Source organism: Leucoraja erinacea, chromosome 1 (genome assembly GCF_028641065.1).
Source record: "Leucoraja erinacea ecotype New England chromosome 1, Leri_hhj_1, whole genome shotgun sequence".
NCBI classification, from domain to species: domain Eukaryota; kingdom Metazoa; phylum Chordata; class Chondrichthyes; order Rajiformes; family Rajidae; genus Leucoraja; species Leucoraja erinaceus.
The window spans coordinates 162,928,724-162,952,402 of record NC_073377.1 but is presented as its reverse complement, the minus strand read 5'-3'; the positions used below and the strand labels follow the sequence as shown (position 1 = coordinate 162,952,402).

The following is a 23,679-nucleotide window of genomic DNA, read 5'->3' as shown; positions in this document are numbered from 1 at the left end:
AACGAACCAATTAATTATTACCGTTTATATAAAAACCAAAAATATTTTAATCTGGCAGTACAGAAGTATCTGGATATGAAAACAGAATTCTGAATTCTTTTCATGCTTGCAATCAAATAATTTAAGCCAATCAAACAACATTTGACCAGTGGCCACACATTAATGTATGTATCCATTCTCCCAAATACTCTGCATCAACTGCTTGTTTAAATCAAATTATACAGCTGTTACATTTTAACAATTATTACATAAACCAATATATTGGGTTATACAAAGAACATTATTAAATTAGTGTTTATGACTGTACCATTTAAAGAACCAAGGATGTGTTGATGCTTTATTAAAATCACATTTTATGTAGCTTGATAGTGCACAGTTCATATACTGCAGTTTGTAAGACTACCCAAACAACACAAGACCATGGTGACATTTTACTGTATACATTTATACCTTTCACAGCAATAAAACAGTCATATCAAAAGTTAAATCATCACTCTTTAAATTAAAAAGAAAAAGCTGGGATTGGATTATGAATACTTTGCAGACATTGGCAGAAACAGAATCGCCTTCTGTCCTGGTCCAGTTCTTGGTCCGAGTTTGTACTGTCCAGTCCTTTTGAGAGCAACATACCAATTTTCATTTTTCTTTGAGCGATAGGTGTTGTAGTTATTTGGCTCCAATCGTTCATGAAAGAAGCATTCGTCGGTTGGCAATTTCTGAAACAACAAATAAAAACTGCAGTTAATTTCCCAGAAAGGCAAGGTAGATAGATGTACCTGCAGGTCAAGCAGCATCAGTAGAGAGAGAAACACAAAACTGGTATTTTATGTCAGGGATTCTTCTTCACCAGGTGTTGGGGGAGTCCAGAACCAGGGGCCATAGTTTAAGAGTAAGGAGCAAGCCATTTAGAACTGAGACGAGGAAACACTTTTTTTCACAGAGAGTGGTGAGTCTGTGGAATTCTCTGCCTCAGAGGGCGGTGGAGGTAGGTTCTCTGGATGCTTTCAAGAGACCTCACATTTTGCAACTCTTGTGTTAGTATTACTTGGCATACATTTATAAAAGTTAAAAAATTATGGCAGTCTTCTGTTACGGGACAACAGTGCAAGAATGTCATTGTTACTGGTTCATTAAACAATCATTATTTCAGGAAATCACTGACTGAGATTACCATTGTCCTTTTTTTTTACAAACAGTACCTTACATTTGATTGGAGGCCCAATGGGTAATGTTTTATTTTAGACATATTAAATTGCAGTTGCAGGGAGACTTGAAAGGTACAATTGGCAAACATTCACTGTACTAACTGTAACTCAGCTCGTCACACCTTCCCAAGTTGAGGGATGCCAGGGTCATATCGTACTTCAGAGGTTGAAATATAAACATCTAGGCTGATCTTTCAATATCTCATGATGAGGAATTGCTGTATTGGTGGTAAGGTAATCTTTCAGATAAAGACATTAAATGAAATCCCATCTGCCCCCTCAAGTGTAACGAAAGAGTGCCCTTGCATCTTTTACAAGAGCAGGAGGGTATCCCAGTGTCCGATCAACATTTAACCCTCAACATCACTGAAGCACATTCATTGGTCATTACCACATTGACGTGTTTGTAATAGCTTGTTAAATGTAAATTGACTGCCACAAACCTTGTATTTATTACAACAGTGACTACACTCTAGACTTTTTATTTTGTCATTCTTTCTTTTCTTTTAAAAATGTATTGGTTTTTTTGGGAAAAAAAAAATCATGATCCCCATGTATCAATACCATTGTTATGTTTATCATTATTCTTATGCTCTGTTTTTTATGTTTTATTTTTGTTTTTTGGGGGAAAATAAACAAAAATAAAACATAGAAAACAGAGCAAAAAGAATAATGATAAACATAATAATGGTATTGATACATAGGGATCAGGATTACATTAATAATAGGTATAACCTAATACGAGTCCAGTGTCAAAATACACATTGAATATAGATCTCCCGGTCTCTATGTAAGTATACTTAAATCTTTAAAAGGAAACTTATAAATGTAAAAAAAAAAACATAAAGATAAAAAGACAAAAAGAAAAAAGGAAAAAACAAAACCCCCCTAAACTAAAGGAAATTTTTTTTAATAATAATAAAATAAGAATAAAAATAAAATAAATTAAAAAACTAAACAAAGCAAAGCAGAATCTGAACTGAGAATTTCAACAATTTAAGTATGTTTGTCGTCAAGTCCGTTCCACCCTATAGAGGTAAAATAATTTTTATAACGGTTAAAGAGGGATTGTAATTCACTTTGGAATACTCTGAAAGAGGCTTAAAAGTTGCAATTTTCTCTTCATAGGAATCTTATTTAAAATATATATATACACAGGAGCTCTAATTCCGGCAACGATGATCTGGTCTGATCTGCAAAACTCATTTCCCTCAAGTTTATTCTGAGGTTATGTTACTGTTGGAAAAGTAGCAAAAATGTACCGCCTGTGAATATTTCCACAAAGCAAAATTCACTTTCAGAATTGTGGTGCAACCACTGAATCTGAATCAGGTAAAAATAATGACCTGGTAATCTGTTGTAAATATGTAACACAGATATGCATGATTATTTTAAAATCAAAACATGTAAAGTTAACTCGGAACTCCAAAGATTGCATTGTAAATTGAATGCAAGTGTCAAACATTTTTTAAACTGCCCCAAATAATTCAACTGTACAATCCTTTGAAACAAAGTCCCCCTTTGGATTGACATATTTTCTCTCATGTTAAATATAGGCCGCTATTCTGTGCTCCAATGTAATCTTTACACCAGAGGTACCTGTAGTAGTTGAATATTTGCTCTTCTCATGATGGAACTGCTGAGACATAGGCAAAGAATTGAAGAAACAGGAATAGAGAGAGAATGAGAAATAAGAGCAATACCCAAGGCATCGGGGGGGAGAATAATAAGGTAAATAGTTGAATATAAAGACTGTAGGTGATGCTGTTTCCCTGCTACCAATTATAATTTGATCCTCCTTTTCTCCAATTTCCTCCCTTTGCCCCTCTTGAAGATAATAATTGACACTGGAATACAGCTACAGTAACAGAATTAGTGGTTAAAGCTCAGCCATATTACCAATTGGCCAGTGGGTGTTCATTGAAACATATAAGATTGTTAAGGGCTTGGACACGCTAGAGACAGGAAACATGTTCCCAATGTTGGGGGAGTCCAGAACCAGGGGCCACAGTTTAAGAATAAGGAGTAAGCCATTTAGAACGGAGATGTGGAAACACTTTTTCTCACAGAGAGTGGCGAGTCTGTGGAATTCTCTGCCTCAGAGGGCGGTGGAGGCAGGTTCTCTGGATGCTTTCAAGAGAGAGCTAGATAGGGCTCTTAAAAATAGCGGAGTCAGGGGATATGCGGAGAAGGCAGGAACGGGGTAATGATTGGGGACGATCAGCCATGATCACCTTGAATGGCGATGCTGGCTCGAAGGGCCGAATGGCCTACTCCTGCACCTATTGTCTATTGTGTAAGCCTTAATTGCGACTTTTCAAAATATGTCGGTCTATACATTTTTGGACCTATGGCAATGGCAGAATGCACACTTTACTGAATTGCATTGTCCAAGAACACGGGTTTTTGATTTATTTTAATTTTGTGCTTCATAGTCTCTTAATCTGCAGGTCCTAGGAAAGCCTGTCAGAATTGGCTTCAATGCTCATTGAGGAACACAAACATGACAAACTATAAAGCAGAGTTTTTTTCTTTCAAACAGCCACAAGCTTGCTGGACTTAACATTTAACTGTTTCCTCCACTATGCAAAGCCACTGGTTACTAAGACACAAGTAACATGAATATGTAGGCCTTTCAAAATATAGAAGATAATGGTGCTCACCATTATTAATGTATCTATGGCATTACACAATACAATATTAATATCCACAACATCCTGTCTAATTGGCTACACAAAATAACTTTATTTCACTGTGTCTCTATTGACATGAACCAAGTCCCCCAGGGCTGAAATGTAGAGTACTAATAAACCCACCAGAGATATTTTAGGACATGTTAGAGGCAGTCTAAGTACCCTTTTGACAAGATGATAATTTTATTAATTGCTGATATTCCACTATTTACAGTTGAAGACCTTCATCCCACTTGCCTCCCTTTCTCACCATCTCAATTTTCTAAACCAACTTTCATTTTCCACCCAATTTGGAACAGCAATTAATTCATCTTCCACCTCAGTCAATGCATTGTTTTATCACCCATGGATTGCATCTCCTAGCTAAAAATTGGAGCTTGTTCTGTTCACTGAAGTATTAGATTTTATCATCTTCTTTGTGCGCTCCTCAGCTCAATTTGAGAGTTTGGAGGGGTCGAAACACATAAATTAACTAGTTAGCTGACAATGTTTATGTCAGAATAAATGTAACTGTGGCAAATGGGGACTGGACTTTGAGCCACATCTGGACACAACCTAGCTCTAATTTATACGCACGTTTTCCAAAAAGGATTACAAGAAGACCCAAGGGACTACAGATGCTGTAAAAAAGAAACAGCTGGAGCAACTCAGCAGGTCAGGCAGGAACTGCAGAGGTAAAATGGATAAGATGATATTTCGGTTTGGGGACCTTCTTCAGACTGAAGTAGATGGGAGATAGCTGGTAGAAAATGGTGTCTTCTCTACTTATCACCTGCAGTCTTGTCTATCATCACCATGCGTCTCCCCACTTGACTCGTCTGCAAGTTCACTTCTCTCCACTGATGCTGCCTGCCTTCTGCAAGCCAGCACTTCAAACTTTCATAGTTTACAGATGTGGGCTCGTGAGGGAACAGAAAACATTTTACATACATAAAGATAGTAGCAGTGTTCAACGTTGCCAACAAAATGGATCTTGATTCACAAGTGGCATGAAATATTTAATAAGCAATTTTGCTTAAGCATGAAGTCTTGCATTCTGGAGACGAGGAGAAAGCCAAGTCCTGCCCCCTCTAATGATCAACAAACATTTGTGGATGGGCAACATGTGGGTGTTCACCTCCTTTAGGGATGATAATTAGTGCAGTGGGAAATATCAGAAGAACCAATATTCAAAAGGCCCCGACCATGGGTGATCAAGAGGGAGGGGACTGAACTTTGTTGCCTTCCCTCACAGTGGGAAACGTTGATTCCTCTGTGGGGGGATGTTTATATGTTAAAATCTATAGTGTGGTGTGTATCTTATTTGTGTACTGCATGGAAACTCAAATTTCACTGCACCAATTGGTGTAAGTGACAATAAATGTCCTTTGTCCTTTGGTGTCAACTAATTTAATGTTTTAAATTCATTCTTTACAATTGCTAATCAATAATAACTGTTGTGTGCAACCTCCATTTGTGCTTTCAAACTTGTTGGAGGGCAATATGAAGCATGGTCGGGGCCAATTGAATATTGGTTCTTCTGATATTTCCCACTGCACTAATTATCACCCCTAAAGGAGATGAACACCCACATGAACACCCACACCGACCGGAAGGCACTGCAGAGGGTGGTGAAAATTGCCCAACGCATCTCCGGTTCCTCGCTCCCCTCCATTGAGTGTCCAAAGCAAGCGTTGTCTGCGGAGGGCGCTCAGCATCACCAAGGACTGCTCTCACCCCAACAATGGACCGTTTACCCTCCTACCATCTGGGAGGCGCTACAGATCTCTCCGTTGCTGAACCAGCAGGTCCAGGAACAGCTTCTTCCCGGCGGCTGTCACTCTACTCAACAACGTACCTCGGTGACTGCCAGTCACCACCCCCCCCCCCCCCCCCCGGACACTTGTTATTATTTATTCAAATCATTTGCTATGTCGCTCTTCCAGGGAGATGCTAAATGCTTTTCGTTGTCTCTGTACTGTACACTGACAATGACAATTAAAATTGAATCTGAATCTGAATCTGATGCTGCCCATCCACTATTGTTTGTTGATTATTAGAGGGGGCAGGATTTAGCTTTCTCCTCGTCTCCAGAATGCAAGACTTCATGCTTAAGCAAAATTGTTTATTAAATATTTCATGCCACTTGCGAATCAAGATCCATTTTGTTGGCACATTGAACACTGCTACTATCTTTATGTATGTAAAATGTTTTCTGTTCCCTCACGAGCCCACATCTGTTGGACCCACAGAGCACATCGTTGAGGAACTGACAGCAATTAGAAAACCAGAAAGTGACTATTTTTGTTTAAACCTTTTTTCCCCAGTGATGCTGTAGCATTAATGTAACTCGCTCACCCTCCCCTGTCCGAGCAGCCGCAGCAACAAGCACCAAGCACCAACCACCAATTTAAAATGTTACTATTGATTTTTTTAAAGAAAAAAAAAAATTTTTAAGTCCTGTTTTACTCCATCCGGGTTATGGTAGTTGCTGTTCCTTTTCTCCCACATTTGAATGCAAACATATTTTCTATTGCTTGGGTATCCTAAGCACACGGCCTCACAAGCCAAAGTAAAACAAAACCTGAAGCAGTGCATAATGTTCCCTCTTAATTTGAGGGCAATCCATCAATTCTGATGATTTTGAATTCTGCAAGATATCCGTAATCCCAACTTCCCAAAAGGACAATGACAGTTGACATATGTGGATACCGAGTTCTCCAATTTCTCTACCAGATTGCCGTTCTTCCTCAGATAGACACAAAATGTTGGAGTAACTCAGCAGATATCCACTTTTCTGAACAAAGTGGATAGGTGACGGTTTGCATTGGGAATTCTCTTCCTACATTATTCTGCCTACATTGTCACTAGTCAGAGGCAGAACTCCCTTGCATGTAATATTCAGCGAGTATCTTTATCACACAGTTGCTGTGGTTCAAAATGGCCAAATAAGTACAAATGGAGATGGTCTTGTTAGTGATCTACACTTTCTAAAAAAATATACATTAAACCACTGTCAAATTCGACAAGTTTTGTTCCGCACATTCTTTCCACATTGCTGTACAATGTGAATAAAGTACAAATACAAGAGTCTGATATATACCAAATGGAAACTAAAGACAATTTCAGATGTATCTAGTTAATGGCACTAATTTTCTGAACAACTCTGCAGATTCATCTAAAATGAGTACTGGGGCTAACAGTTCCAAGAAAAACAAAAGTGGTCTTCAGTATGCGGAACGTTTGCCTGATATCATCTGCTTCTTTTTGAGGAGTGTTTAGTTTGAGTTGCTGCATCATTTATTGTTGATAGTTTTCTTTTGCATCTGAAGTATTCCTGCCAATTGTGCTACATCATCTGGAAACGCTTAATCTCCTAAATGTTGTTTCAGTCCACATCCTTTTACTCATATACATTTTGAATAACAGGAGTCATTAGACATATCCTTGCAGAATACCCACTTATTCCATTCTACAGTTTTCCTCTTGGCATTTCTGTAAATGAGTTTCTTCCAACTCAAATTACTTGATCACAAGCAGCAACCTCTGTCAGTGCACCATGCCCTTTCTCACACCGCATCAGTGCTTTCAGTACTCTGTGCTCCCACTCAACCACCTTTGCTTGCTGGACTCCAGAAATACAATGAATAGACTCTGCTCAGGCCAGATGGCCACTATTTATGCAAAGTTCAATTGTTACAATCTCTTGTGAATCAAAAACATGTTTTTAATAAAAGCCTGCTTTTAGTTCAAGTCTGATCTGCTGACTTTTTCCAAAAATTGACATTTAAAAATGTCAGCCATGGTGCATCACAGTTCTTTAGTAACTTGTCAGTTTCTTTGTTGAACTAAATTAAGGCGCATGTTGCAATCAAAAGCGCTTGAACAATTGGTTGGGAAGAAAGCCAAACTGTAAGAAAGACATCAGTGCTTCAAAAAAGAAATGGTGTCCGGATCTGGTAAGGGGGGAGGAAAAATATGAAGTTGGTATATCCCTTTTGCGAGTTTTTTTATAATGGAGCTTTTGTTTTTTTTCCTTTTTTTTCCTTTTTCCTTCTATTTCTTAATTCTTTTCTCTAACTAATGGGTCTTTTTTTTTTCAATTCAATTTCAATTTAAAAACTTTATTGGCATGATAAAAAAAAATACATTGTTATATATTTCATATACTGTTATATATTTCATTGATCACTTTTTCTTTCTCTCACTTTCTCTACTGTCTTTATTTCAATCTTTCCTTAAAGCGTAAATAATGAAGGGGTACAATAAATGTAATAAGATATATCTGGCTTGTACTATTGTAATTTACTGTACTTCTAATAAATAAAAATATTAAAAAAATTAAAAAAAAATGTCAGCCAAAGCATCCATGCTGAATTTATGGTCCATATTTGTGGACTATATTTGTGCTTCAGTTGTTATACAAAGTCAAAATAATAAGTTTACAAACGAATGGGGTTTCGTGTTTGCTGCTGCCTTCATTTGCATTTGCAATACTTAATGTTTCTCTTTATCTAATGTTTTTGCAGCTGAGAGGAAATGAGAAGTAAATGGTGTGTGTGTTAGTAGATCAAAAGCTTCTGCAATGTCTATTGCTAATTTCAATGTGCGGGGCAATGATTTAATTGTTGCATGATGTTCTTTTTCATTTTCAAACAGGCCATTCTTTACCAGAGGCATGTTGGAGCTCCCTCTATCCTATTCCGTATCCAGCTAACAGTACAATTACAAGGTCCTTTAATATTTTGTCCCTCATCATAGTGGACCTCCCATTTTTCTACATCTCGTGAATGTAATCTCGTGAATCTCCTTGAAAATGGCACTTAATCTGACTATGTCCCTCTGATCCTCACCGTCAACATTGCCACATAGCTTTATATCATCAACCTTGGAGGTTTTATATCTGATTCCCACATCTAAATTACTGATATTAATATTAACTGGGGCCCCAACAATCCCTACAGAAACTACTAATCACAGCTTCCCAACGCCAAAGTTGCCAGTTCATTTTTACTCTTGTTTGTCTGCCTTCAACAATCCTAAATTCACTCCAATATATTGATCAAATTAAAACATTATTTTGTTTATCGAACATTGAAGGCCTTCTGAGAGACCTCATGCACGTCAATTGGTTCTGCTGGCAATAACCGCACACAAACAGATTTGCCAAACGATTTCTCTTTCCTGATCCACAAAGTCAAGTGTGTTTTATTGTCATACGTTCCAAAACAGAACATTGAAATTCTTACTTGCAACACAACAGATATACATAGTACACATAATAGCTTGTAAAACCCACAACAACGAAAAACGGTTCAACAGCAGTGCTAAACATCATGCTAAAATATATGCAGACTTTAACTAAAAACTGAACACATCACAACTAACAAAACAAATAAAGTATGGAACTATAACTGAAGGACTGAAAACTGAACATGACGAGTGACAAACGACACTGGACATTCACACAGAACTTTTACACAGAATACACTGCTGAAAAACAAGCTTCCTTATCTATATAGAGTGATTGGTGCCCTTTGAATACAGCTATCCAGGATGAAAGCTGCAGGGGTTAAATTACTGGCCAACATCTCTGCACTTCAGAGACACTGCTATTGCAGCCCCATATCTTATGAGAAACACCAATTCTGGGAGCATCACACCTTGTAATGTGAAAGGTGACACCTTGCTGTGGACCTGGCATGACGGTAGACACATTGTAGTGGATCAAAAGCTGTCTGGGAGGTTGGTGTGGATGTGTGACAAGTCACGAGAAGCACTTCACAACGGTGGATGCCAGAACCACCAGCCAGTAATCGTAAAGGAATAATATTTGAGATTTTCTTTGACATCAGTATGATAATGGTCTTCTTAAAGCAGATGGGAACCTCAGAATGGAAACAGAATGGGCCATTTGGAAAAAAATACCTCCAATGTAATCTGTATCTTTTCACCCCAAAATAGTATGTTGGAGGTTTAGTATGTTGAGCTTGTTTGTGAACAGATTATTTTGAACTTCTATATACTTATTCTCAGTGACTAAATCAAGATTGGCACCTTGATTGGATCTATGTTTAGCATGATAGTTTTGTCTCTAAAGATCATGGCACTGGATCAGAACCGTTATAAAATGAATATATTAAAATGGAGGCATTGGATTTATGTGATAGTCAGATGCAGAATTGTACAATTTTTGTACAAACATTGGCTAATCTATCAAATGGGGAAACCAAAAATTACGGAAAGTAAATGCGTTGAATAAGAATACTGCTGGGCACTCCTTTAGTGTAAACACTCAATCAACTCTAATATGAGATTGTTGGAACAGTTCCTATCTTCCTTTTTATATCATCTGTTTGGGAATCGGTTTTGAGTGCAGAAAAAGAGGAACAAAATTTCAAATAATTGAAGGGACATTTTTAGAGGGATGTGGGCAAATGTGGGCAAAAGTGGAGCATCTTTGTCGGCATGGATGAGTTGGGCCGAAGGGCCTATACTGTATGACCAACTCCAAAATAGGTTTTCATACACGTGTTTTGGTACACGTGACAATAATGAACCAGTACCAAACAGTGTCAATGCATCGCATATAACAATTACAGCACGGAAACAGGCCATCTCAGCTCTTCTAGTCCGTGCCGAACACTTACTCCCATCTAGTCCCATCTACCTGCACTCAGACCATAACCCTCCATTCATTTCCCGTCCATATACCTATCCAATTAATTTTTAAATGATAAAAACGAACCTGCCTTCACCACTTCCTCTGGAAGCTCATTCCACACAGCTACCACTCTCTGAATAAAGAAGTTCCCCCTCATGTTGCCCCTAAACTTTTGTCCCTTAATTCTCAAATCATGTCCTCTTGTTTGAATCTTCCCTACTCTCAATGGAAAAAGCTTATCCACGTCAACTCTGTCTATCCCTCTCACAATTTTAAAGACCTCTATCAAGTCCCCCCTTAACCTTCTGCGCTCCAAAGAATAACCTTTCTCTGTAACTTAGGTGCTGAAACCCAGGCAACATTCTAGTAAAGTGTTCAAGAAGGAACTGCAGATGCTGGAAAATCGAAGGTACACAAAATTGCTGGAGAAACTCAGCGGGTGCAGCAGCATCTATGGAGCGAAGGAGATGGGTAACGTTTCGGGCTGAGGAAGGGTTTCGGCCCAAAACGTTGCCTATCTCCTTCGCTCCATAGATGCTGCTGCACCCGCTGAGTTTCTCCAGCATTTTTGTGTACCTAACATTCTAGTAAATCTCCTCTGTACTCTCTCTATTTTGTTGACAGCATGGATTCAACTTTACTGGGAAGGGTTGGCTTAATATCGCCAGCTCACCCTTTCAACTGAAGAAAGAACACTGCATGAGAAAAACTTGAATAAAACTTACAATTTATAAAAAAAATAATTGGTCAATTTTAATTCATAACGAATAGTGCCAAAGACATTCAATTGATTAGCAAATCCAAGTGTTTCGATATTCTACAATTATTGCATAAAATTTAAATTTACAGCAGCTAGTCATTCCAACATTACCAAGTAGTGGTTAAAAATAGCTAATCTTATAAAGAATGCCAAGGAGAGGCATTTTGTGCTTCAATAAACTAATCTGCAGTGATTCTCGAAAGGATTAATGTTTCTGCAATTTTTACAAAAAATAACAGAATATACCAAATTGATTAAGAGGGAAAGGAATACACATGCATTAGCAAAATATTATATAATCCTGATTTTAAAAAAACATGAGGCTGGCAGAAAGGAAAAGACACAGAATACATTTAAATTCTATTCTAGACACCCCATCACACTAATAATCAATTGATGAAAAGGAATTGCAAGAAATACATAGCCAAATTATGGGAATATTCAACTCTTCTCAAATGAAATGACAAGTAGTAATCAGAGATCAGAACACAACTTACAGTTTGTATAGAATAACCATCACACAAAATATTCAAAGAATATACTTTGATGATTGAGGAACCATAACAAATATCCAAGTGCTTCTTTTAATCGCAGCAATAAACTATTTAATAGACATAATTAACAAAAGATAATGATTGAGAGGGCAGTAAAAAGCAAAATCAATATGTACACTCCCTCTCCAGGCACTTTCCCTGGCAACCGCAGGAAATGCTACACTTGTCCCTTTACCTCCCCCCTCGACTCCATTCAAGGACCCAAGCAGTCGTTCCAGGTGCGACAGAGGTTCACCTGCATCTCCTCCAACCTCATCTATTGCATCCACTGCTCGAGGTGTCAGCTGATCTACATCGGTGAGACCAAGCGTAGGTTCAGCGATCGCTTCACCGAACACCTCCGCTCGGTTCACAATAACCAACCTGACCTCCCGGTGGCTCAGCATTTCAACTCCCCCTCCCATTCAGAATCCAACCTTTCTGCCCTGGGTCTCCTCCACAGCAACTTCTCCCGCCCGAATTGTGGGGTTGAAAACGACCCGGAGCGGGGCCTTACATCACCCGGCATCGCCAGCCAGGGACTTTAACATCGGGAGAAGATTGGAAAACAGGGGAGAGACAATGATTTTACCTTCCATCACATTGAGGAGGAGATTCACTGTGATGGATGTTTGTGTTAATTGTGTTAATTGGGTGTCTTAGTTTTTTTTTTCTTTTTCTTGTTGTATGACTGCAGAAACCAAATTTTGTTTGAACTTCATTTGAGGTTCAAATGACAATAAAATGTATTGTATTGTATTATTCAGGAGGTAGAGGGAGGACGTACAAAGGTGGGTGTTAGATGTAATCATCACATAACCAAGCACTTCAATTTTCATTACAACGTCAATCACATTTAATTAGCTGTAAAGCATTTTATTTGTGAAATATGCTAGTTAATATATACAAGTTCTTTGGGTTTCAAGAAAGAGAATTAACTGCCTTCAAATATGTTTACTTCAAACTACACATCTTTAAAATAAAAACCTCTGAAACATGCTTTTTATATTATATGAAAAGCTTTATTCCATTTTAAGCTGATACATCTGGTTTAGTGATTCCTTTGCCGGGCCTCCTCCCTTCTGAATTGTTTTTTGACATACTCCTGTACTGATTAGAAGACATGTATCTGAAACATGGGTGGAATTCCCGGGGTGGGGGGGGGGAGACACGTTTTGGAATCAAGATTTTAAAATTCAGTGAACAGAAAATCTCTTAAAATCCCCGCTCTCCGTGAGACAGTGAGGGTGTCACTGTTAAGCGCTTCTTAAATGTCACTATTAACATCATATTAACATGATGCGTCACCAATTGTGTTTTGACCTTCAAGTATTACTGAAGGTATTCATGGAGAATTTCTTAAAACTGTCTGATGTGGGTACAATTACCATTTGAACTAATTTGCTGTTTTGGTGGACGGGAAAGATTTAAACAGGTATCGGATTTACGCAGGTTAGGAAATGAAGGGCTCTGGTCGAACGGTTTCCTGGCTGGTTTCCAGGTAAGGCCCTCATTCACAGTCACTCACATTATTTAGTATTTTTTTCCCCCATCTCCCTCTCTCCCTCTCTCCCGCTCTGCTCCCCTCCAAGGTTGGTTCTTCTGTTTGCCTTTATTTGCTTAAGTTTTATTTGTTTAAGTGTTATTTATCACTGTAGCTTTTGAAAGATTCAAGCAGGTATCAGGCGCTTTCTAAAGGCTGAACCGGCCCGTTTGCGGGGCCTTTCATCGCCAGGCGCGGCGACTAGATCGATTAAAATGCAAAATATACAATCAGAATGTCAATAGAAGATGAACAAAACAATGTGTAGGAGGTAAAGTCGACAATTATCAATACTTGAATTTGAACCCAGCCTTTTGTTGAGTTGTTTGACAGGTTAGGTTTTAATTATTTTGATCTTTGTTATTCTATTGGTGAGGCAAGAAGTTGCATTCATTCTGCAAACTAAAGCCCATGTCCCATTTTCACGACGTTATCCACAATCTCTGCTGAGTTTGCCCTTGACTCATACTTGCAACATGGTCACCAGGAGGTCGTAGGTCGGTCGTGATGCTAGTCGTAGGTACTCGTGGGATCAAGTAGGCCGCGGCTTTTTTTCTAGCCCGATAAAAAATGTCCGCGAGGAAAAAAAATGTCGGCATGGAAAAAAATCGATACTTTTTACTCGTAGGTAGGTCGTAATGCTAGTCATAGGTAGTCGTATGTGGTTGGAGGCAGTCGGAGGTAATAGCTCCAAGGTGAAAAAAAGGTCAGTAGAAAAAATAGCTTATTTAAACAGCAGAACGTCACCTCTGTCACTCCAAGGCATGTTCATTCATAGCTGGAGCGTTTTTTGGAGAGGAGACTTATGTTTTAGAGATGGCACCAAAAAGGCAGCAGCGCAGGGGGAGGGCACAACTCTAAAATAAAACGGCCATGCAGGTGTTGTCCACCCAAGAGGAGGAGTGGCAGGAGGTGATGCCACGGGAGGTGATAGTGTTGGAGAAGGTAGCCCTGCATGAGAGACCCCTGGAGGAGCAGACCAGGCTGGTAGTATATGTCCCCACCATCCTTCACTGCCTCATTTGAAGGCAGCAAAGCAGCCCTTTCTCCTGTATCTGACAGAGCATCAGAGGCAGATGCCCCATTGGTGGTGAGGGAGGGCTGGAGGGAGGTTATGCCCTACGCCTTCACCAGGCAGCAGGAGGAGGGGGACCTTGAGGAATGGTTCCAGCAGAATTCCATCCTGTACGAAAAGGAAAATGATGTGTACAGTCAGGGACAGGGACAAGAATGGCATGCTTGCCATCCACTGCCCCACATGTGTGCTTAAAGTTCCATCTTTTGTCAAAGCCCAGCGCCACTCTCTTCCAGTCATCTGGTGTACTGGGACAGTCCATCACATCATCCCCATTCACCCATTGTGACCTCTTCTTGTGCTTCCTCTTCACCCTTGCTCTTCCCCCTCTGCTTTTCTTAAAAGGCTGCTGATGCAAAAGGGATACTGCAAACAGCAGTAAAACGTACATGGTCAAAGCCAGTCTTCAACATGGTCGAAGGAGGTCAAAGGAGGTCTTCTTCATAGTCCCGGGAGGGGAGGTCTTTAACATAGTCGTGGAAGGTCATAGGTTACCGCGATTTTATTTAGGTCGTTTAAAGTCGTCAGAGGTCGCGAATTAGGTTGTGAAAGTGGGACAGGCCCTTAATGGTGTGTGGAACGTACTGCGACAAAGGTGGTTGGAAGCTGGAAAGAAAATAATTGAAATAGAATCATTTGAATCAGAGGGAGGGCGGGTGGTTGTAATGCGATTAAAAATGGCCAAAGGGTGCCCGAATTGTTTTGATCAAGGCTATTTGCCTGCGGACCATGTACGGTATTGCAGTTCAAGAACTCGAACAATGTACATTAGCACTTATTTTATTTACTTCCCGAGTCTCCAAATTAACAGGAAGCTCGATGCAATGCAACAGTATATGATTTTATTGTCTATCTGCCAATATTATCTACTAATAACAGACTATTGAGCTTACGAGTGAATGCAGTTTTTTGTGAATATGACATGTTTTGGATGATGTATGGGAGGCCAATGGGGCAGCAATGGTGTGGATAATCACAAACTGTGTATCTGTTGGAGCTGCACTCATCTACGCAAGAGTATTCCACAACTTTGGCCTGGGTACTGATGTTATTGGAAAGACTTTAGCTTGTTTGGCTATTGGACTTGCTATTGGAGTTGTACTTGTAACCAGAGTCTGTGGCTGGGATAGCTACTGTGTTCAATGTTGATACCCTGCTCATGGTTAGAGGGCAAAGCTGTGATGGCAGTAGTATTGAATGTTAAGGATTGACTCTCCCACACTGCAAATAACCCTGATGTCACACAATATTGTCAGTGATATGCACATATTTTAGGTCTATACATGCAGATGGGCACAGATGGCTTCAATTTCTGAAGAACTACAATTGAATATTACTCTTCAGTATTCCTGCAATAATGTTCTGGGGGGGATGTTTCACTTCCCTTCTGCAAGCTCAGTCATTTGTAGTGTCTTTCCCTTGACCATTAACTCCACAGCTTTGCTGGGACACCAGGGTTTTACACTTCAGATGTTACCATGATATCAAGGGGAGTCATTCTTACTTCAGCTCTGAAATTCAACGATGTATCCATATTTGGAACAAGGAAGTGATGAGGTCTGGAACCAAGAGAACCCAGTGATTCTCAAAATGGGCATCAGTGAGCAAATATTTGATAGTAAAATGATAGGCTTCAAGATTCAAGATTCAAGAGAGTTTATTGTCATGTGTCCCTGATAGGACAATGAAATACTTGCTTTGCTTCAGCACAACAGAAACATAGACATAGAAAATAGGTGGAGTAGGCCATTCAGCCCTTCGAGCCTGCACCGCCATTCAATATGATCATGGCTGATCATCCAACTCAGTATCCTGTACCTGCCTTCTATCCATAGGGTGATTTCACGAAAGGTCACTGGAGCGTAGATCCACACCCACAGGACCGAAAATTTTAACTGGAGGACACTTGTTACTTCCGGTACATGTTAGTGAATGGGAAAACACGCACTTTCACACCCGTTAAAAACATCGAAAACGGCCAGTTTTTGAGCTGCAATTTACTATGCCGGTCAGGGTGACTGAGGCACAGCTACCTAAATTTACAGTCCAAAAAAAAGATAGAAACTAAGGTAAATTCAAGAGGGAGCTGAAGGTGCAAAAACAGCGGAAGTGCTTTGCGGACATTTGTCGTGGTGATTTAAAGATCCAAAATATCGGGAATTATCGCGTTTGCTCGCTGCATTTCATCAAAAGTAAGGCATTATTGACTTTTTTATCTTTATTCATTTGTTAAATGAAAAGTTTTAAAAGTGAAAAATCCGTCAGTAAAATTGCAAAATCGCCCATGGTTCTCAGGTGGGTTTTAACATGCAAAATGAAAACGCTTCTGAAGCTACATTTACCATTTAAATAATGGTAAACTATCAATGCGTTTTGAAATAAGGAACTCAGATGCAAGATGGGATAATTGTCAGCTGTTAGTTGGACAAAATTAGGACATTTTATTATTCGCCAAAATATATTTCTCAATGTTTCTTGTTTAAAGCCTGCACATTCACCCAAACTACTTATTTATTTATTTATTTATCATCTAATAACAGACAAGCCTGCAGCATGGAATGATGTCAACAATCCTGATTTTGGCAAATAATAAAATGTCCTAACTTTGTCCAACTAACAGCTGACAATTATCCCATTCCTTAGCTTGCATCTGAATAAAATTTATTTCAAAACGCATTGATAGTTTACGATTATTTAAATGGTAAATGGAGCTTTGTGTGTGGAGGGTGTGAAAGTGCGTGTTTTCCCATTCACTAACATGTACCGGAAGTGACAAGTGTCCTCCAGTTAAAATTTTCGGTCACGTGGGTGCGGATCTATGCTCCAGTGACCTTTCGTGAAAACCCTATACCCCCTGAACCCTTTAGCCACATCTAACTCCCTCTTAAATATAGCCAATGAACTGGCCTTAACTACCTTCTGTGGCAGAGAATTCAAGAGATTCACCACTGTGTGAAAAATGTTTTCCTCATCTCGGTCCTAAAAGATTTCCCCCTTATCCTTAAACTGTGACCCTTTGTTCTGGACTTCCCCAACATCGGGAACAATCTTCCTGCATCTAGCCTGACAAACCCCTTAAGAATTTTGTAAGTTTCTATAAGATCCCCCCTCAATCTTCTAAATTCTAGCGAGTACAAAACAAACATAGCAGGCATGACTACAGAACAGATCAGTGTGTCCATATACCATTATATAAATATATACACAGATTAATAAATAAACTGATAAAGTGCAAATAACAGATAATGGGATATTAATGTTCAGAGTTTTGTCCGAGCCAAGTTTAATAACCTGATGACTGTGGGGAAGTAGCTATTCATGAACTGTACTAAGTTAGGGCATGGAAATCCTTGCAAAATTTTTAACAGATCAATTTATATATTTAGAATCCTAGAGTGAGCAACCTAATCCCACCTTCCAGTCCTGCAATGACAGTTCAATAAGTACTTTAATTTCCAGCCATCAGTTTTATGACAAACCCTTGTAAACAGTTGACTGTGTACAGCACTTGTTACTTCAGAGAAATGTAAGACAATCAGAGGATTTCTAATATTAATTTAAAACAGACCTTAACAAAGGCCTGTAGGACATGCCTGGACAAGATAACAGCAAATGACAACAGCAGCCAATACTTCAAGCTCCACCCCCTTTGCTGAATGCTCAGGGATTGGCAAAGAGCAGCCTCTCCAGTCTTCTCCATCTGATGATTATCAACGAAGCCAGAATGTCGGCAGCAGGCCAGGCCGAGGAAACCCAGTCCCACATCCATACTCCCATGGTTTGAAATGCCCGTCTATCCAGCTCTTACAGCTGATACACAGGCGTACGTTCACAATTCCCAAACGTCGCATGGAATATAAAATTGAAAATAAACTGTAGGAATGATCAGACACAGCAACATCGTCTTTACCAACTGCCTTTTGTTCTGATAATGATTAATAATATATCTTTAAAGAATGATGTCATTTGATTGGAATAGACCATCAGCCAGCTGCAAACAATGGTGCTGAAGGGAGTTATTACTCATGATAATACTATGATCAACACTGACTCAATTCAAATGGAAATTTGTGGGGGCCCCACCAAGACATCGAAAGAAAAGACAATAATGCTTTAATACCGTGTTTCTGAATGATCAGCTCCGCCATGCAATTATTCTTGCACAATTGTGCCTTTTAAAAGATGGACCAAGAATAACAAAAGAGTTTCCTATTATTTGGCTGTGATTTTTAACGAGTCAGGTCGCACAGAAACAAGCCCTTTAGCTGCCTGTACAGAGTTTGTACATTCTCCCTGTGATCGTGTGGGCTTTCGCCAGGTGCTCTGGATTCCTCCAACATTCCAAGGACGTGAGGGTTTGTAGGTTAATGGACCTGTAAATTGTCCCCAGTGTGGAGGATAGAACTAGTGTTTGTTGGTTGACGTGCACTCAGTGGGCTGAAGGGCCTGTTTCCATGCTATAATCGATAAATTAAGAAATTCATTTGGTTGTCCTTTGTTTTGGGAAATTAAATTCCAACCATTCCTCCATCCATTTCGTTCAGGATCTTGTAAGTGGACTTCTCATTTAATAGTTTTAATGGATGATGATGTAGGTTTTTCCCCCCCACTGCGTTTTAGGTTTAACCATGTAAACAAAGCAAGACAAGGTTCACTGCGTGGAAGAGTAGAGTGCCTCAACAGATGTTTTCAGCCAGGAATCTCAGTGGGAATCTCAGTGCTGGCGTACCAAGCTTGTGCCCCCCCCACATACTATTCAATGTCACAACTTTGAGTCTCCACTGGCAAACTTCAGAGGTGTGGTTCATTGCCTTCAAACATGAACTCTGGGTCAATCAAGTAACATTTGATTAAACAATGTACGGACCTCAACAAACTACTGTAAAATGTTCCCGCCATCGAACATGCTGAAGCCAAGTAGATTTGTAATGAATAAGCCAGAGTGTTTCAATTTGCCAGTTAACCAACTGAGAGCACACAGCTCACTTACAGAAGATTTGTTTTTTTAATTCATTCATCCAGAAAGCCGCAAGAGACATGAAATTGTGCAGGATTTTTGAACCGCCATGGATTGGTATGTTGTAACAATCATTTCATTTAAACTGTCAGACGGTAATATTAATAATTTCATACTCCAAACAATTCTGATCAGAAGGGAAAAAAAGTGTTCCTGCTAAAGAGTTTTAAACAAAGGATGCAAGTGTCTTTTACCACATGGCACTGTGTATATAATCAAATGTGAAGCCAGGGAGTAAGAGGATAGTAGCAGCATAAGATGGAAAATTGGCCAGGAGACAGGCAATTGTTGAAGTGTACAACAATGTTCTTTGGAATTTACAACACTAAATTTCTGCCTGTATATTAACATAGAAACATAGACATTAGGTGCAGGAGTAGGCCATTCGGCCCTTCGAGCCTGCACCGCCATTCAATATGATCATGGCTGATCATCCAACTCAGTATCCCGTACCTGCCTTCTCTCCATACCCCCTGATCCCCTTAGCCACAAGGGCCACATCTAACTCCCTCTTAAATATAGCCAATGAACTGGCCTCAACTACCCTGTGGCAGAGAGTTCCAGAGATTCACCACTCTCTGCGTGAAAAAAGTTCTTCTCATCTCGGTTTTAAAGGATTTTCCCTTTATCCTTAAGCTGTGACCCCTTGTCCTGGACTTCCCTAACATCGGGAACAATCTTCCTGCATCTAGCCTGTCCGACCCCTTAAGAATTTTGTAAGTTTCTATAAGATCCCCTCTCAATCTTCTAAATTCTAGAGAGTATAAACCAAGTCTATCCAGTCTTTCTTCATAAGACAGTCCTGACATCCCAGGAATCAGTCTGGTGAACCGTCTCTGCACTCCCTCTATGGCAATAATGTCCTTCCTCAGATTTGGAGACCAAAACTGTACGCAATACTCCAGGTGTGGTCTCACCAAGACCCTGTTAATGACAGCTTTCAAATTTTCGGACCACAAAACCAGTTCAGAATTGACTCAATAGTGGACTGTGAGGCAATAATATTAGACAGTGAAAGGCTGGTGGAATTAAATGAATAAACTGAAGAAGCTGGTTTATTCTTCGTTGCCTGGAGGAGACAAGTGGGAATATTTAAACTCATGAAGGGTCTGGATTGAAAAGATAAACAAAATGGTCCCATCGGTGGAATGGTCAAAACACAGAAATAAGGGATGGGCAAAAGATCCAAAACAAAACAAGGAAAACGAGAAAAAAAATTAAAATTAGTATCTCATCATCTATGTTACAAACATGGACTCAATTGTCCCAAAGGCAATGCTTATAACTTCTGCAACATACACAGAAACCTAAATAAATTACTAACTAAAACCTCATACATCAATCTGGTAGATTATGCATATTTGGAAATGGATAATGTATCTTTTTCCATTGGCAATGCATACGTCTATAGTAAATTAGAATACATGCCCTCCTATCTTTTATACTGATTTGCATATTTACACTTTTGCTTAGAAGTAGTTGTTCAGATTGGTTTCCAGAAATTGACCTTTATGTTGGGCGCTAAATGATACAAGACAAAACCTGTCCAAATGGCTTTATAATTCCATGTGAGAGTAGGGTAATGCATTGTATTCATAGCAACAGTGTAAGCACCTGAATTATTAAAAGCCAATGCATGCTTATTTGCAACAATACAAAATCAGGTACTGATGGGCGCAAAGGATTTTCACACACGTTTTTCACCTTATAGCATGAAACAAACAGAATGAAAGATTTGAGTATCTTCGCAAATAAATAAAGGAATCCAAAATCTCATATGGCATAAGGTCACGGGAGATTTAGTATTGAGATATTTATTTCAGAAGGACAAGTTTGATAGCTGACAAGATGGAATGTTGTACGAGAATCATCAAGTAGCGATCAAAGCTCACTATTGGAGCAAAGTGCTGCAGTGATATGTTCTAGCTGACGCTTTACACGACTTAAGCGCTTTTGCTGACACACCAAAAATGAGAACGTTTCAGCACAGATTTCACAAAGCATATGAATCAGTATTTAGCTAAGTTAATGTACAAAGTGCGGAGCAAAAATCTGTATTTAAAACATCTTTCCATCTCAGCAAAATATTCAAACTGCATCACAGCCATTGATGATTTAAGCCATGAGTTGGCTTACAGGTACAGCAGGCAGTGAAGAAAGCTAATGGAATGTTGGCCTTCGTAACAAGAGAATTTCAGTATAGGAGTAACACAATGAATGGCGATGCTGGTTTGAAGGGCCTAATGGCCTCCTCCTGCACCTATTTTCTATGTTTCTATGTTTTAAGCCATTCCTGATTTTACTGGAAACAAAGGGCAGCTAACAAAAATGAATGAGATAATTACAAGGGTTTTGCTATCACCAATATTGTTGAATAATAAATATTGGTCAGGACACCATCATAAATCCCCTGCTATTCTTCAAAATCGCCACTAATATCACCCGGTTCAACCTTCATGGGGAAGATAAGGAACCTAGTTTAATATCAATCCAAAGACAAACCACTCATAGTGGTCATCACTCAACATTCCATGAAATTGTCAACAGAAATTAGATCCCCAAACATCTTGAGGGACTCTTGTCCTTCACCCCCACCCCCACGACCATCTCAGAAGAAAGATTTCTACCATTAAACGGATAAGTTTATGACAAAAAAAATGATATACACAATCCTCAAAGTATGAAAACCACTAAACCTGCACAAGGAACATCAAAAAAGGAACCATTATATTAATGTCACGTGCATCAAAACACCCAGTGGAATTCTTTGTTTTGTGTGTTATCCAAGTAAAACATCGCACTTTAGTGTATTAGGTATTGCAAAAGTGAAAATAAACAACGTGGAGAATATAGTGTTACAGCTAAAGTGAAAGTACAGATAAGGGCCACAGTTGGTAAATTGGAAGACTGGGAATTCATCCTTAGCTTACGAGCAATCTGTTCAAGAGTCCGAGTGTAGAGGGGAAGCAGCTGTTCTTGAATCTAGTGGTGCTTGCTTTCGAACCTTCCTATTTTCTGCCCAGGTGAAGGGAGAATGACCAGGGTGTTAGTGAGGGTTGCCAACTGTTCCGTATTAGCCGGGACATCCTGTATATTGGGCTAAATTGGTTTGTCCCGTACTGGGCCGCCCTTGTCCCGTATTTGACTGCCACTACTTGGGTCGAGGGGACTGTCGGGTCGGAGCGCCACGTCCGGCTCCGCCTCACCCGTCCCGACGTAGTGCAGCCCATGGAGTGCAGCAGCAGCAGCAGCGCCTCGCCCGTGGCCCCGTCGGTCGGCAGCCCAGCCAGCTGTCCGATCTTCGGACCTTCGCTTACCGCCGACACCACCATCCCTTCTTATCATGGCTGATCACTGGTTCACGAGTTGGATGGGGTACCGGACTTTGCGCGCAATGTCGCGCGGGTCAAAACTCCTCAATTGGCCTGCCAGCTGGGCTTTGTGTGCAGTCCAGCACCCCGGGCCAACTCATCATTCACCCAGCCACGGCCGAGTCGGTCAACGAATTGCCGTCGGGAATTTGTCCCCTAATTTGACCTTTGTCCCTTGTTTGGGAGTGAGAGAGTTGGCAACCCTAGTGTGAGTAATCCTGGATTGGGTTGGCTGCTTTCCAGAGACAATATGAAGTACATGTGGAGCTGATATGGGGTTGGGAATCTGCATTCGCAACTCTCTGCAATTACAAGCAGTGATGCATCTTGATAGGATGCTTTCCATGATGCATCTGTAGAAATTGTGTCGCATCACTGGAGAAATGTTGAATTTCCTTAGCCTTCTGAAGAAGTGGAGGTGTTGCATGCTTTCTTGGATATGGCATCAACCTGGTTGGACCAGGGCAAAGTGGTTGTGATATTTATACCCGGGAACAAACTGAGCAGGGCCTACGCAGTGAATGGTAGGGAGTGTTGTAGAGCAGAGGGATCTAGGAGTACAGTACATAGTTCCTTGAAAGTGGCATCACAGGTAGATTGTGTGATTTAAAAGGCTTTTCCCATATTGGCCTTCGTCAGTCAGAGTATTGCAAAGAGAAGTTGGGATGTCATGTTGCAGCTATTCAAGACATTGGTGAAGTCACATTTAGAGTATTGTGTCCATTCCGGGGCACCATGGCAGGAAATAGAGATCTTAAGCAAACTAACCACAAGTGCTCCACAAAGCAGTCATCCAATTTATATTTGGTTTATCCAAAAATGAACATATTGGGAACAAA

At 39.9% G+C, this 23,679-nt stretch overlaps 1 protein-coding gene across 1 annotated transcript in view; it reads right to left on the bottom strand.

The window, feature by feature from the left end:
- Positions 1-23: 23 nt before the first annotated feature.
- The window catches only part of fgf2 (fibroblast growth factor 2), a 49,338-nt gene continuing 25,682 nt past the window's right edge, over positions 24-23,679 (bottom strand). The window contains exon 3 of the mRNA XM_055647342.1: positions 24-716. Within this exon, the coding sequence (XP_055503317.1) occupies positions 528-716 (189 nt within the window). The 3' untranslated portion in view covers positions 24-527. The remainder of the gene's footprint in view (positions 717-23,679) is intronic.